This window comes from Phycodurus eques, chromosome 21, assembly GCF_024500275.1.
Source record: "Phycodurus eques isolate BA_2022a chromosome 21, UOR_Pequ_1.1, whole genome shotgun sequence".
Classification (NCBI taxonomy): domain Eukaryota; kingdom Metazoa; phylum Chordata; class Actinopteri; order Syngnathiformes; family Syngnathidae; genus Phycodurus; species Phycodurus eques.
The window spans coordinates 13,279,766-13,297,175 of record NC_084545.1 but is presented as its reverse complement, the minus strand read 5'-3'; the positions used below and the strand labels follow the sequence as shown (position 1 = coordinate 13,297,175).

General features: G+C 40.1%; 1 protein-coding gene across 1 annotated transcript in view; it reads right to left on the bottom strand.

The window, feature by feature from the left end:
• ctnnd2a (catenin (cadherin-associated protein), delta 2a) overlaps window positions 1-17,410 on the bottom strand; it is a 215,704-nt gene that overhangs the window by 173,344 nt on the left and 24,950 nt on the right. Inside the window, exon 3 of the mRNA XM_061666667.1 lies at window positions 12,385-12,515. Coding sequence (XP_061522651.1) covers window positions 12,385-12,513 — 129 coding nt within the window. The 5' untranslated portion in view covers window positions 12,514-12,515. The remainder of the gene's footprint in view (window positions 1-12,384; window positions 12,516-17,410) is intronic.

Below are 17,410 nucleotides of genomic sequence, written 5' to 3'. Positions count from 1 at the left end.
CGGGTGCTGTCCATTTCTTCTGATCATCCTTAAGATGGTTCTACACTTTCATTGGAGTCCAGCTGTGTTTGATTATACTGACTGGACTTGATTAGGAAAGCCACATCCCTGTCTTACAGCTCACAGTGCATGTCAGAGCAAATGAGAATCACGAGGTTAAAGGAACTGCCTGAAAAGCTAAGAGACAGAATTGTGGCAAGGCACAGATCTGGCCACGGTTCTAAAAACATTTATGCTGCACTTAAGGTTCCCAAGAGCACAGTGGCCTCCATAATCCTGAAATGGAAACCGTTTGGGACGATCAGAACCCTACCGAGAGCTGGCCGTCCGGCCAAACTGAGCAATTTGGGGGAGAAGAGCCTTGGTGAGAGAGGTCAAGAAGAACCCAAAGATCACTGTGGCTGAGCTCCAGAGATGCAGTCGGGAGATGGCAGAAAGTTCTAGAAAGTCAATTGAATGCGGCCAAGTACAGGGATATCCTGGACGAAAACCTTGTCCCGAGTGCTCAGAACCTCAGACTGGGCCAAAGGTTCACCTTCAAAAAAGACAATGACCCTAAACACACAGGTAAAATACCAAAGAAGTGGCTTCAAACAACTCCTTGACTGTTTTTGAATGGCCCATACAGAGCCCTGACTTAAACCCAATTGAGCATCTCTGGAAAGACCTGAAAATGGCTGCCCACCAACATTCACCATCCAACCTGAGAGAACCGGAGAGGATCTGCAAGGAGGAATGGCAGATGATCCACAAATCCAGGTGTGAAACACTTGTTGCATCATTCCCAAAAGGACTCATGGCTGTATTAGCTCAATAGGTTGCTTCTACTAAATACTGAGCAAAGGGTCTGAATACTTATGCCTGTGAGATATTTCGTTTTTAATAAATCGGCAAGAATTTCAACAATTCTGTTTGTTTTTCTGTCAATATGGGTCCTGTGTGAACATTAATGTGGGGGGGAAATGAACTTGATTTTAGCAAATGGTTGCAATATGAAAAAGTGTGACAAATTTAAGGGGGTCTGAATACTTTCCATACACACTGTAGGTAAAAAGAGGTGTGTTATACACTTTGTCAAAGTGGACCAAAGAAAGTATGTGGAAAAGCAACAAGAGGAAACCAAACGACAGAGCGGTACTGCAGTATTTAGCGTAGAAGTGAGGGAGAAGTAGGCAAGGAGACACTAAAAGTCTGAGAAACACAATCATGCACGCGAAGCAGACAGACTAAAAATGAGGTTAAGTTAGAGAAAAATAAAGACAAATGTCAGACAAGTTGCTGGTAGCCCGCTCAGGCAAGAGTTCTGACGCAGACAGCAAAATGGAGAGGGAGTGAAAGTTATGTTTTTAAAGTTATGGAAAAAGAGAGTGAAGGGATGAAAAGTAAACTAAGAAAAGAACATCTCCGGAGAGAGTTCAAGGGTGGGAAGCTATCAAAAAGGGTGAAGTGGATGAAATAAGTGTGAGAACAAAGAAGCGGGGTAGATTATAATAAAAACACAGGAGTTATGCAGGAATGCGAAGAAGGGAAAATAATGGAAATTGCATTTTCATCGAGGACAGTATGACAGAGCAAGAACCATTGTTATATATACAGTAACTCATAATAAAGAAAAATAATTGGAGGTTTCAATAAAAATAAATTCATCCGTTCCAGGATAAAAATAAATCATAAAACCTTTATGAAAGGAAAGTTCAAAGACAAGTGCACTAATACCTATAAGAAAACTATCCTTTCATGATGCCTCGTTACAAGCTTCTTTCTCCATTTTAATGCTAGTCATTAGTAGGAGTGACAATCTGTCCCCACCTCATATTTCGAGTCAAGATATTTTTGGGGAAATTTTGGTTGAACTGACACGGTAAAAGTTTAGCCTCAATAAATCAACATCTTATCTGCCATCATTTAAAAAAAAAAAAACACACAAGGTTCATATGTAACTTTGGCGAAAACACAAGATAAATCCAATATTACACAAGAGGTTAATGACAAAACATTATGAAACCACATTAATCAACGTTGCCTCCAAGCTACTGGTGGTAATGAATTTACGCGCAGTCATGGCAACCACAAATTACTTTAGGGTAAACATTGACAACAAACCAGCCTCATTAACATCGGTCAGATGCACATCTCTAAGTTGACGCATACAATATGGTATGATGCATTTTCAGTGCTGATGTGTCATTCATTTCCCCTGTGGCAGAACGCAGTGAGCGAATGAATGGCGGTGCAACACGGGAACGAAGCAAGAAAGAGTGGAAAAACAAACAAAAAGAAGTTGCAGAAAAGGGAAAGATGGAGTGATCTCTTGTTTATTTCCCAGAGAAGTTCAACGGCAGAGCCATTCTTCATCAGCCAGTGTCTTTGCCGTGAATATGTCAACAGTTTCGGCCCGGCAAGTGCACAGGAGTAATTGATCTATTTAGAATGCCAAAGGGAGAGAAAGGAAAGGGCACTATATAATACTGACACAAACAACAAAGGCAGGTGATGGAAGACCTAAATTCACTTTTGAAAGGAAAAGTACATTTCAAATACTGTTTGCTATTCTTCCAAACAATTAAAGAAAACTTTAAGTCGTGTTTGCGATGCGAGGATTTGGATTGTTTGCCAAAACGGAATGTTTTCCCTTTTTATAAAGAAATCCCCATGTTTGGATGGGATGGCGATTGAGTCACACAGAAGTGTGCAAAAACAACACACTCAACACAACAGTATCCAAAAATAGATTTCTGTTTGTACCTGTGAGATCGTCAAGGTGTAGTCTCTGACTGAGTACTATTCCGGGAAGTGTATCCTTTCTTCCTAATTCTATTCATTTATATCAAATTTGTGACAAAGAGTGTATTCGTCTCTTTTGTAAACTAAGGAAGTCACGATTTAAATCTTTGTGATTGTGTTGCTATTCAATAAAACAAAAGAAAATCAAATTATTAAAAGATTCACCTTTTATATACGTATATATAATCATAATGGTTTACGATTTAGTACTTCTACTTGTGCCCTCTAAAGGGTTTGTCTTAAATGGCTAACACAAAATAAACAAGAGCAGGGAAACTAGTGCAAAACAAGTCTGTAATTGAGTACAGTCTGTGTTTCAGCAATTTTGCTTCAAAACAAAAAGGTGTTTGTCACAACAAACCCTCGTAGAGTTTTTAAAATACATTCACCTGCATAACCTAATGAGATCCAATCCAGGAACTGTATGAAAAATATCAGCTTATTTTAGTGTTGATTGACAACTTCACTGCATCATACTGACAGAAATTCCTGAAATGGTGCTTACCTTATTTTTACACCCTCAGTGAGACTTTCTAGTGTCTCAGGTAAAAGACATCCACGTATTTGAGGGTTATTGTGAATCTTCCCACATGAGCCATACATAATCAGTTAGCATGCTGGGAATAAAAGTTTGGAGGACAAAGTAGGTAAAGTGACAAATACACTTCCCTAATGGCATTTTAAATTTTATACAATATTTTAATGGGATGACAGAATCTGTCTTTGAATGTTCTAAACTACTTTGCCGAGGATGAGCCTTACAGTGCAACTTGTAGCCAGGTCAATCGGATACATTATTAGTATTCAGGTTTATCGTGAGACTTTGACTATTTCCGATTATTGTTACAAAGTTGATCAGCATGCAGATGATGTGAGCTGGCGTAGCATCAGCATTCACAAGGTACAAGGAATGGCCCAAGGTGCAGGGTAAGTGATTAGTAAGATGAGCGCTTGCTTCACAGGAGTCGTACATAGCCTTAGAGGCTAATGAAACAAAAGCAGGTGGGGGAGCAATGCTGATCCACTGATAACATGGAACACGCAGTCGGACTTGCACTGAACTCATGCAGAGCTGCGCAATCGCGCAGCTCCATTTCAGCGCCATGCTGGCATACGGACACACAGTTAGCTTCAATTATGGCAAAAGTAATCACAGGTGCACATATACAATCTGTATCTGTATCTCAGGGAGTTGTTTACAAGGAGCTATTCCAAGGGCTTTGTGATTAAAACCGCCGCAAAGCACTCCTGACACTCCATTACCCAGCATGCCCTGGGTGAAGCAGGAGTGTACATATTGATTTCACGCCTCATTAGATTTTGTGTCTAACAATGTCATAGTTCATGCAAGTTCTACCGGATCCTGCATCATTCCGCAATGACCAGGCACAAATGTGGGAGGGGACGGCCGACACATAACGCATGAACACATTATTATTGAGTTTGGGCTTGTCACAGCCTCGTACTTGGCGAGTTGTGCAGTGCTCTTGACCCACTTTCCAATAGACAATACAACTAACTTTTTTCAACAGTTCATTTTTTTTCCCCCTTGGAACACCAAAACTTTAAACCGCGAACCTCTCCCATGCATGGCATCATGCAAGGATTAACAGTTTCGCTTTTTCTGTACATTTTGTGACATTAAAAAAAAAAAAAAAGGGACCAGCCTCAACAAGTTATGGTAAGAGAAGACCTCGATAGAACCGACTAATGGAGGCGCGTGGTCGTCCGATATAGCTTGATTGTCCGTTACATTGAAGCACTTTTTTTAGGCCGTATGCAAAGCAAGTGGTTACCTTATTTTGATACTTTCATAACAATTACCGGTAAAAATATGGAATGTAGTGTCTCTTAATATTGACAGTGGTTAACTTTTTCTACATACTTATGACAGTTAAGTTTTTTTCCAGGTGCCTTTGAGTATGAACGGATTTCCATTATTTCCCATGTGAAATTTTGGGGGGAAATCCAAACAAGCATCCCAGAATCACTGTAAGCATAAACAAGATAGTGCCACTGCACTTGGCATGCAATACAGTCTTAATTTTACAGGTGTACTTTAAATTGGTACCAGACAGTTTACAATGTCATGAAAATGATTGATGAGCTACAGGAAGGTGGGCTACACTTTGCACATTGATCATGTTTCAGAGAGGAATCGATCTTCAGCACCACGCCTAACAGACCCTTGCCATAATGGAGGTGTAGGCCATGTTGTGCTTAGTTGAATTGTTAGCACAAGTAGAGAAAGGAGAGTTTACTAAGATGTATAGTATCCTGCTATATCCTTATACGCCTTCAGGTTGTATAAGAAAACATTTTGCTTTCTGCTTGTTTAATTTTGTTCTTCCTGAGGAAGTTTGTTTGAGAGCTTCTCGGCAGTCTTTCATTGTTTGTATTGGGTCCATTTATCTTTGCAGCAGAGTGCACAAACAGCAATGTACTGTGATTCCACTTTCACTGATTGACCTTCAAACAGTAATTGGCAAGATTCATTCATTTGGACTCAGAGAGATGTGGATTGGATGGCTTTCACCAGCATTCTTTCTTTAAGCTCTTGCTTGCTTTTTCAGCACACTTTAATTTATCTACCAAATCCCCCCTTCCTCTTCCTAAGTTCCCTATCATTCTCCTTTTTATCTCTCCACACTTTACAATTTGACTTTTCTCACCTACAAACTGTTCAAAGCAGACAGTTTTGGGGAGGTTGTCCTGTCCTTTTATATGTGCCAAATAGTAGTGATTATGTGTAGTCCGTTTCCCACACGGAAAAATAAAATGATGAAGCTTCGTCCAAGTAGCTACCAAGACTGGTAAAAAAAAAAGTATTATCAAAATAAGCCTGACTGTGATGCAACAAAAGGGCACACATTTCATTGGCATGCACATTGTCTGACATAGGCAGCTTACAATAAATCACTTTCTCGTGTAAACCTGTACGCTTGGCTAACCGTAATTTCTCGTGTATACAGGAAGTCCTCGAGTTACGACGTACTCGACCTACGACGTTTCGACTTTACGACACCCGTGCCTCGTCCGCCATTTTGTCCCCAGAACCACAGTGTTTCTGTTTAGCTAGTGCATGGATGCTTGTGGTGTTTGTGCGCCGGGAGACTCGCCTATGATGAGTACTGTACGTCAAAAATATCACCATGACCAAGCACACCGGTGTGGTGAGTTTGGATAAAATTTGAAACTTTCAAACATTTCCACGTTTTTTATATTTTATCAAACATTTGATCACTGACCAACATCAGGCTCAGCTCTACCCATGGACAGCTTCAGGCTTTTTAGTTAGTTAGTTTAGTTTTAATGCATGGTTTCTCTGTGCTTTAAAATCAGTCGGATTGCTTTGTATTTTTCATGTTGTGTTGCATTTTATTGCTTCTGTCTGCATGTTTTATGCATTTGATACTGTGGTCTTGAGATTTTTTTATGTCTTTGCAGTGTGTGCCTGTCCTCTCAAGCACTGTGTAACGGTCCTTTCAAGCACTTTGTAACGAGTACCAATGAAAAGCGCTATATAAATTAATTTTACTTACTTGCTTATTTTCATGGGATGAGTCACACAGTTTGCAGATGACATCTTTAGTAAGTTAGAGTCGTTTTGCTTGTAAGCAAAATGTGTTTTTGGTCCTATAAAACATAATTCAACACATGGACAGTCGGAACATGCTCATCACTGGGATGCGGTATGTTTGAATTGTGGCGGCAAAACAAAACAACAATTCTATTGTGAGAACTTAACCACTGTATTCCAACTCGCCATAGGAATTACTACACCTGCATTATTTCAAATTGGTCAGGGCATACAGCTGTGTGTTGATAGAAAACATCCATCCATCCATTGTCAACACCGTTTATACTGGTTAAGGTCGCGGGGCGCTGGAGCCTATCCCAGCTGACTTTGGGGCGAAAGGCTGACTACACCCTGAAGTGGTCGCCAGTCAGTCGCAGGGCACATATAGACACGGAGAACCATTCGCATTCACATTCACACAATCACTGAGTGGGAACTGAATCCACGCTGCCAGCAATAAAGTCAGGCGAGTGTACCACTACACTATCAGTGACTAGAAAACATCAAACACAAATTACATTGCATTTTTGTATGTATCTTGTGCTAAAATTCTTCAAACAAACAATGGAACAGATTGCTCATTTTTCCTGTGAGCGTTAAGATTAGGGACACTACAACGGTGAAATGCAGATGGGTGCACAGAGTCATCAACTTTTGTTATAATGAGAAAAGCTGTAAAATAACAAACCTTTTCAAATGCAGTGGAGAAGTCCTAAACACCAGTCGAATCCATTTTGGCCCAAAACCATCGGAATATACTTTTTAGCAAGACAGTGACCAAAGGTATCCGCACAAGTCAACAAAACAGAGGTTTCGCACAAAAAAAAATAATAAAGGTTTTGAATAACCACACCTATAGTAACGTCAATAGAAAAACTGTGGAATGGCTTGACGGTGGCTGTGCACAAGAGATCCATCCATCCATCCATTTTCTGAGCCGCTTCTCCTCACTAGGGTCGCGGGCGTGCTGGAGCCTATCCCAGCTGGGGCAGGAGGCGGGGTACACCCTGAACTGTTTGCCAGCCAATCACAGCTGTGCACAAGCGATTGCTCGTAATTTTAAACACTTTGTTCTCTTTTGAGAAAACGTTCTGATGTGCCATGCTGACACACTTTTACCCCAAAAGAATGAATGCTGCAATTAAAGCCCTATTAGTTTCAGGTGTGTACACTAATACAAACCGCTTATTGTACTTTAAAAAAAAAATAATAATAAAATACTCATAACATTTTTTGTCATCATCAAGCATTTAAAATTAAATTGTTGTGCAGTGTATAGATCTTTTAAGTTTTGTGATGATTTATCCAACAAGATGCACTGATGGAGGTGCAAGGTAATGTTAAGGCGGATGGAAGGAGGAGGTGGGGCTGTTAAATATGCACACAGCCTGAGTACACCAATTTGTGTGGGGAAAATTGCATTTAAACTTTCATTCCTAGTTCATTTATATACGAACGCATTGCTCTTTCACCGAGCAAAAGGAAGTGAGAAGGTATTACCGTGACACACCTCGAGTGAAAAATCATTACAAGTCACCTTGGCAGCTTTCTGTGTTGTTTAGAAACCACTCAGTCATCACATGGGCTACTTCCCTAGAGGTAGAATTGCAGTGTCCTGAAGGCTCACGGAAGAAACTGTAAGAAATAAAGCTCCTTCACAGCAAGCAGAACAGGTTTGACTTCATTATAAGCGAGATAGTTACACTGTATATCTCGTGCAAACTGTACTGTAGATACTGTACGTGCAAAATGCATACAGTAATGCTTCTTCAACAAATTAAAGGATACAAATGTTGAACTTCTTTTTCCGTGCCATTGTTGTATTGATCAGAATTACAGCATCTGGCCTGAACTTCTCAGCTGATCTCATGTTGTTATTCGTTAAACCACAAACTAGTTCAGACTAAACCAACAGCGACTCTGCTGGTTTCAGCCAATTAGTGCACTCAATTCAACTTCAACAACACTAACTTGATTGAAAGTAGGCAATTTTCAATGAATGTGGGTGCAAGTTACTGTACTTTGAGAGTCCTGAGCAGCTGACACCGACAGAAAAGTGACTGCTTAAGCTACTTGTGGTCTCTTTTGAAAATGATGTATATTGAACAGAGGAAGCGTGTTGGAAAGAATAAGGTTTTCCTTTTAAAGGCCAAATTGAAACAACGAAGAGAGTCTGGAGACCTGCACGCAGCAGTCCAGAGTATACAAACGTTTGTAGAATATATTATCTTGTGTGCACTGAACAAGACCTTGCTTCTATCACATACACAAACTCTTTCAGTGGAGAACCTTTGATGCTGGATTGGTGGATTATGGAGACTTTCAGCTCACATGCAACAAGCTTAGCGAAGAAATGAACCCATGTATAGTTTAATCACATGCAAGTCATTTTGCAGAGAACACCAAAGACAAGATACATCTGTATAAAATATAACACAGTGGAATCTGTGAAGTGAAACAAAAGCTGCTCCTGCAACCTCCGATATGTTTGGTTTAAAAAAAAAAAGGATTTGCCAAAGGAAGTCATGGAAATGGAAATAATTCCTTCAAGGGTCAAATTGCGGAAGCCATAACCAGTATTGGGAAAGTTCATTTTCTATTCAAAATATTTCATATTCTGCAGTCTTCCCCATACTGAACCCAACTGAGACAATTGAACCAAACTGAAGCAATTTAATGACACCTGGGGAAACCTGTGCATGTGCTTTGAGTTTAGTAGATAATCAGTGTGTGACACTCAGTTTAAAATATTTATGGCCTGCAAAATTTGGGATGATTTCGTCACAGTATGCTAATATTTTGAATTCCTGATTTTGTGGGTTTTATGAGCTGGAAGCCCAAATTTAAAAGAAATAAACAAATAAATACTTGAAATTGTTTACATTTTGGGCCCTGAATCTATGAAAGTTTAACTTTTTGAATGGAGCTACGGACATAAACAAACCTTTCCATGATATTCAAATTTTGTGGAAAGGGTCTATAGCTAAGGCGTTTCCTGTGTCCTTTGGTGTCTGTGATTCTAATGACATGTAACCGTCCCAATGAACCAAATTACCATGATGTAATTAATCATTATTAAGATGTTTATGCGGAGAATGTCATTATCGTCACGGTACGCAACAATAAATTTGAAGGTGATATTGCGAATCATAAACACTTCTTGCCAGCCATAATGCTTTTCTTCGGATAAAACGTGGTATGTTTAAAATACAGTATCAAATAGCATGAATTACTTAATAATCAAGTATAGGCTTTATGGATTCATATATGGGCGACAAGGTGGGTGACTTAATTGAAGACTCTAAATTGTCCATAGGTGTGACTGTGAGTGCGAATGGTAGTCTATTTCTATGTACCCTACAATTGGCTGGCGACCAGTTCAGGGTGTACATCGCCTCTCGCCTGAAGTCAGCCGAGATAGGCCCCAGCACACCCGCAACCCTACTGAAGATAAGCGGTTCGGAAAATCAATGGATGGATTGATATATATCTGAGAAAAAACACAAAAGTAGTTTTCTTTTCCAACAGACCTTAACTTCAACTAAATATCCATGGAGCAATACTGCGAAGCATGTTAGCAGCGGTAGGTCTGGTGAAGTTCTCCTGAGGCAACCTAAGAGCTGATGCAACATCCTGCAAAGCATCTCAAGAAACTCAAACGGTTCCACATGAAGCGGTGCAGGAAAATGTTAATGGTGAACATTTTAGCTGGAGATTTACACATCAGAAAATACGCCGATTAAAAGTAAGACTAATTTCCTGTAGACATAACTGATTCACAGTTGACCTCGAGAAGGTTATACCACCCTAAGCCAACAAAATCCTCCATTACGTTAGCACAGATACTACATCCTCAAAGAAGCTATCCAAAAAAATAAAATTACCAGATTACCATTGACTTACTCCGTTTTTAAGCTAAATGCACCTAAATGCAATTGAATGTTACAGCGGCACCCTTAATATTTACTGTAGAAACTTTCTTCTAACTAACTGTGAGCACGAAATAATGCTCTGTAAATGTGATGAGAATCACATGCATGGGCATAAAGTTGGATCAATAAAATATTTAACATGGGTTGCGGAATTCATTGTTGATTAATCCTGTCGTGAAGCAAGTGTGACAAAATGGAGTGCAATGGAGGGGAGACGCTGTTGATTCAGTCTCAACTAGTCTGAGACACCATGGGCTCCAATTTTGTAGACAGTGCAGCTGCGCTTCAGCATGAAAACTGCCGCATATTGATTTTCGTGTAAGTGCAAGACCAATTTGGCAGACCCGTCCATCTGTGCCAAGCTGGGTTTGTTACTGTCGTAACTCAAATGTTGGCTCGCAAGACAAAGCAAAAAATCGAGCATGCGTAACTTGGAAAAACTCAAGGTACCACAGTATATTTGTTTTAAGCAAATCTGGCTCGTGCTTAGCACTTCTGCTTCCCAGCTAGGATATCCCGGTTCGACTCTCCATTGGAACAATGTGTGGAGTTTTTCCATGTTCTCCTTGTGCTTGTGTTGGTTTTGTCTCGACCTACTCCTGTTTCCTTCCACATCCCAAAAACTTGCATGTTAGGTTCATTGAAGACCAAGTTTTCCAAAGTGAACTGTGAACGGTTCTTTGTCTACATGTGCCCTTTAATTTACTGCCGATCAGTTCGGGGTGTGCCACACCTGTCACCCTCAAATCAGTTGGGATGGGCTTCAGTTACCTGCAACCCTAGTGCCGCTATAGCGCGATCGAAAATGGATGGATAGATGGACCCACAGTTCATTGATTATCTTCCTTCAGGTGCCCTTGGTAATTTAGTCAAATGGTCAATCTCTAATACTGTATGGACGTCAAGCAATTTGCAATAGGTGCCCTTTCACCACTCAGAGTAGATTGGATATTCCATCACTGTTTAATTAAACTAAAAACATTTATTGCCTCCGAAGTTTGTTGTACTGTGTATGCCAATTAATGGAACAGCATTCAGCTGCACGATGAATGAAACCAAGACTAAACACCAATCACCCAATGCAATTAGTGCGAAAGCAACGTTTTTGTTTTTCAGATGGAGACTTGGGATCATCAAATGTCTTTTGTTTCTTGCTTCTTTCTGTCTGAGCATGTTGATTCGCTGCTTAAACAAGATAAAAGCCAACAATTGCACGCGCGCAAGTACACACACACTCACATAGACACACACACACACACACACACACACACCTAAATACCATGGCTGTTGACCTTTGCAGTACTTGCCTTCTAATCCTTTCCGTCTTCCCAGGCACCACCAAAAAGCCTCGACTCTTGTCATGTTCAGCTATGGAAAAAGGACCACTTTGAGTAATTGCCGAGCTTTTAATGACTATTTCAATTATGTCTTCTTGGCAACAGCTGGAGCCCAGTAATGCTCCATCATTTCCAACCATTATACTCTCAAAATCCTTTGGCACCTTTCAATCTTTATGTTCTTTCATGCACAACAGTCGCCTAAATAACCCTTAGAGCTGCCTGGAAGCTGAAAGCTATGAAGAAAAAGAGCAAAGGCCACACTAAATATCAGTTACCAGCACAATACATCCAACCAGATACACAATCTTCTGGATTTTTTATTTTTTTTTTTCAGCCGAAGCTGGTGAAAGTTCATTTACATGAGGTCGCTATACCTTGTCGAAATGAAAGTGTCATAAACCTTTTGACAAAACAATTTCATACATTTGTCAAAATAGAAGACACACTTTTAAGACTAAACTTACATAAAGTCCAAATGCAGTTGAAAGATAATCATACTAATAATGTACAATTGAAAGGGGGGAAAAAACTATTATTTTGCAAATCCATGAATGGTTTTCTTTTTGTATCAGGGATTCAGGAGCCCATATTTTGGCATCAACCACCATTATCATAGTTATTAATTTTCATTTTCGAGTTTCAAGGCCTCTGAATATTGTTGTTGTGACAAAGAATTGGCAAGACGTTTTGTTCGCAGCGCAAATTCCCCCTGAAGTCCAATGTCGTACGTAACGGAAAGTGTTACTACCTGCTCTTTGACTGAGGCCAGGATAGATGAGGTTGTCTCCGTCTCTGACCTATCTCCATTGGAGCCCGACATCACCGGGGGAACCATGGCGCCCTTCTCCTGCTCAGCGGGCTGCTCTGGCACCGGCATGGCTGAAATGATCAAAAACATTCACAGGCGCTATCAGGGCCAATTCTAGGACCAGCGGTTTAGGGGTACTGAGCTGCTGGCCAGGCAAGATATATTTCACTCTTTAGTATATTTGAACGCAATTTCATTCCCACATTTATGAAAGACAAGCATAACACTTTTTGGGGAAAGTCAATGACTAAGTCATCAAATCTGATGAAGGTTATTTAAATGTTGAGCCACAGCAAAAAGAGGAATGGAGAGGAGTCATTAAACCACAGGTGTCAAACGGGTGGCCCGGGGGTCAGATCCGGCCCGCCACATCATTTTATGAGGCCCGCGAAAGCAAATCAAAATCGCTAACTGTGTTCTGGTGTAATGACCTTGAGATATCTGCAAGCATTTTTTTTGTTCCCAATCCCCCTTTGAAAACACGTGTAATAGTGGAAAAAAACATGTTTTTATAAAACTGGTTATTCATGAATGTGTTGTGTATACTGTATGTAATTCTAGGTGGTAATCTTTTGTTTATTTGGGTTCACAGTCGTAGCGGCCCTCCGAGCGAAGTCATAACTATGATGTGGCCCGTGACAAAAATGAGTTTGACGCCCCTGCATTAAACAAACAAATTGGAGATGACACAACAGCTAGCTTCTCTCATTCCAATTCAAAGAGACCAGTGTTGCCATCTCTGACCACCTGAATTGTTTCCTAGCAAGAAATAACCTTAGCTTACCTGCTACCTAACAACATAAGCAGTGAGCTATGGTTAATTACAGCAAAAAATGAGGAATGAATGAGAAAATAACGACTGTATTTCACTAGAAGGTGCAGATGCTCTGTGCAGATAGCACGCTAAAAACACCTATGGGCGCAATTAACAAAAATAACTCGATCTTTCAAGGTCAGATCATGTCTTTTAAAGCTATTTGACCATAATGCAATTAAGGTCCATTTCTTTATTCTGCAAAATGTGTTTTAATCCATCATGTTTAAAGTGAATGCCAAATGCCTCTTCTTTAGTTTGAAAAATATTGTTTCATAAATTCAATAGCCTTATTTCACGACAAATGAAGATATTCACAATCCATGAACAGTAACGTAAGAATTGTTCATGAGATGACTGAGGAGGCGGCACAGATGCTCTAACCGACTGGTTAGAGCATCTGCCTCACAGTTCTGAGGACCGGGGTTCAATCCCCGGGCCCCGCCTGTGTGGAGTTTGCATGTTCTCTCCGTGCCTGCGTGGGTTTTCTCCGGGCACTCCGGTTTCCTTCCTCCCACATCCCAAAAACATGCATGAATCGGAGACTCTAAATTGCCCATAGGTGTGAATGCGAATGGTTGTTTGTTTGTATGTGCCCTGCGATTGGCTGGCAAACAGTTCAAGGTGTACCCCGCCTCCTGCCCGATGATAGCTGGGATAGGCTCCAACACGCCCGCGACCCTGGTGAGGAGAAGGGGCTCAGACAATGGATGGACGGATGGATGAATGAGGATTACCTTTGTAATCTTTAACATTGGGCACCTTTTTCCAGATACAAGTTGTGCCCTTTATTAGCAGGTATGCATACACGCATGATAAAAGATGTGTTGTTTGACCGCTCCAAATTGAGATTTCTACAAAGTAGACCTGCGCATGCTGAAATATTGGACGTGCCAAAGACACCGACATCTCAAAAGCATGTGTGAAATTGATGTTACCCGAATCATATTTTCTGCACCGTCCTCCTCATGTCTCATCCGTTCAGAAAGCCTAAACCAGACTTCAAACAGAGAATTAATGTGTTTGACATTTGCTAGGTTATTCATCGCATCTTCAGCCACATCATCCAAGTGGATTTTGACACACTGATGAGTCATGAATTGATATTTTCCAGGCTACAGACTCGCATTGATTAAACACGTAGGAGACACACAAAGTCTGCAAGGTGATCGTGATTGCTACAAAGCCTTTACGTCATCATAAATCTGGTCTTTACTTAGACTTTAATATAAGCAAACGGATGGCGGGTTAGAATGGCACAATGTGGAAACCAAATGGCATTTATATTTAATCTTCTTTAAAAGCTTAGTAAAAAGACTAAGAAATCGGGAAGTAGGGCAGCAAGTTTTACAGCAAAGAGACCACAGGGAGTGGACATTGTCAATAGAGCAAAGTAAATAATGAGGCAAGTTAGTGGAGTCTCTTTCCTGGGAGACTCATCAGTCCAATTACAATGTCTAATGTTGACATCCAAGTTTGTGCCAACTATTGTTTGGTCAAAACTGTGCCCAGTGCACCTTTCTGCTCTGTGCATTGCAATAATGATAGCTAGCTTACATTTAAAAGCATAGTTATTGAAGGCAAATAATGATGAAACAATATCCTCCGTAATGTTGTGTGGATGAATACATTTTGAACATTTAGCCATACGTGCCTCAACCTTACCAGATGTTTTGTGAATTATTGCTCATATAGCAAAAGGCTAAATTATCTAGGACAGCGATTCTCAAAGTGCGGTACGAGGACCGCGAGTGGTAAGCGAAAGAATCACTGAATTGAAATCTACATTTGTAACATGACGACAGCCACTTAAAACCTTTTTTACATCCAGTAGAGTAAATGTTTTACTTTTCAAGTACACCACATATTTAAATATAGTTCACATGTATTTAACTTTCAAGTACAACACATTTCCATATAACTTATCAATGGTGTCTTTTTAAACATGCATCCATCCATCCATGATGTCAAATACATTTTAACCAAATAGTTAGTAGTTTTTCTCTCTTCCTATATTTAAGCGCAGTGTGAATGTTCTTTGGCTTACTAAATATCTACCTTGTTTTTGAAGCTCACTTAGTCCTACTATATTACTCTATTTCAGCATTGGTCATGATGGTGGTACTTGGAGATCGATGTTTTTTTTTGAGGTGGTACTTGGTGCAAAATGTTGGAGAGCAACAATTCCGAAAACGCATAACTTACCTCGTAAATGTATATTATTTCTGGTGAAAAGATCTCAATGTACTTACGTTAACATAGTGTTGACTTTCTTAATTTTCAGCAAGACAAAAAGACAGTATGGTTTAACTTGACATGATTCTTAAAATAAGATCTTGTATCTTAAAACCTTTTATATCTTTTTGTCTCGCTTAAAATTTAGAGAAAAAGTCAAAACTGCCTCAAAATAAGTACATAAAGTGGTTTTCATAGAAAGAAGTAAGTTTTGTGTTTTTATGGATGCAGTCTCAGTGTAGGCTTTGAGTCATTTTCTTTGGTTGACTAAGGCAAAATGAACGATGACTTAATACAGTATTCCACACAATCTACGTAATTCTTATCGCACGATTACTTCAACAGAAGAATCAAATGAGCCTTAGTGTCGGTTCAGTAGGCAGCCTGACAAAAGCCGCACCGGGTGATACGATCTCCATTGAGGGCAAGTCAACCATTAGCATAAAGAAAGACCGTAAACAAGTCAGAATGTTTGTAAATCAAACAGTGAGTCCAGTTAGTCTGCTTAGCCAGCGGACAGAGACAGCAGGCTAGGCAGGGTGGTGTCTGTAAATAAAAGATGCTGTTAAGGCAGCCTGCAGATGGATATTTTCACTTTGGCTGTCAAACAGCACTTCTCGGCATGGCATCTTCACTCTATAAGAGGAAATGAGACACCGCACTTTGGATTCTGAGCGACCAAGACCCCAGCAAAGACAACACTGAAGCAGAGGAGCGTCACGGAGCCTCAGCTGTTTATTAAACACCTTCATAAAGGAGTGGGAGTTTTACTGACATTGAGTAACAGCGTTTTGAGGCCTGTGGCTCATCAGATATCCTCTATTATTGCTCGTTTTTTTCATCGTGACACGCTGACAAAAGATGCAATTACATCCTGTGCAAACAGACCAAATTCCTCAACTCCCTGCAAAACTGTTTACATATGTTACAATGCACATTATTATGAAAAGTGATCATCTATAGAAAACCGTTGCGGTCGATGCACTGACCACGACTGTGTTGAGAAAATTGCAAAGCTGGCTTTTACAGAGATAATGCCGCTATAACACATTTCCCATCAAGTGTCACAATGCCACACTATCCCAGAATGCTTCACACAGCCGCCATTGTCAGCAGCTTCTACTGAATAAATGCACCACTTTCTGCAGAATACAAAGCAACAGGGACCTCAGCTTAGACGGCGATTGGGACACGTTTAATTGGACTGGTGGAAATGTGTGCTGCTTCCTGTTAGTCTACGCAAGGAATAGGGTTCGTTGCGGGGTAGAAATGCCAAGATTTTGTATGTCTCAGGCAAAGTGTTGTTTTTGATCAGCATTTGTTATCCCTATTATGCAAATAAATTGTAACAATCAAATATGTCAACAATTTCCATTTCGGGTGAGGTCGGGCAAGGGCCCAGGATTACTTTTTTTATTTTATTTTTTTATTTTTTACCACTTTATGATTTGATATTGTTGGACATTTTTCTTTCGAGCCCTGTGGCTGACTGGTGACCAGTCCAGGGTTAAGACTGCCTTTCACTCTTAGTCAGCTTGGATACACCTCCCTGAATAGCAGCGCATAAGCGGTAGAGAAAATGACATAATGAAGAAGATTGGTTATTATAAAGTGGTACAACAGGCAGTCTGGAAAGGACATTTATTTTGTTTGACTTTTTTTTTTTTTTTTTTTTTTTTAAATGTTAAATATGAGTATTTCCTCTCTAAAATGTATAGTATCTTCTCACTCAAAAACAAGCAATAGAAAAATGATCAGCCTATCTTCTTCTATGACATAAAATCAACACAGCTTTACACATGCCTAGCTCATAAATGAGCTTTTTCTTTTTCTGCGTTCAGGGGAGTTGGGGTGCACAAGGTACAAGGTGCTTTTATTCTCAATTCTTCAATATGCATAACACATACAGAGGAATGA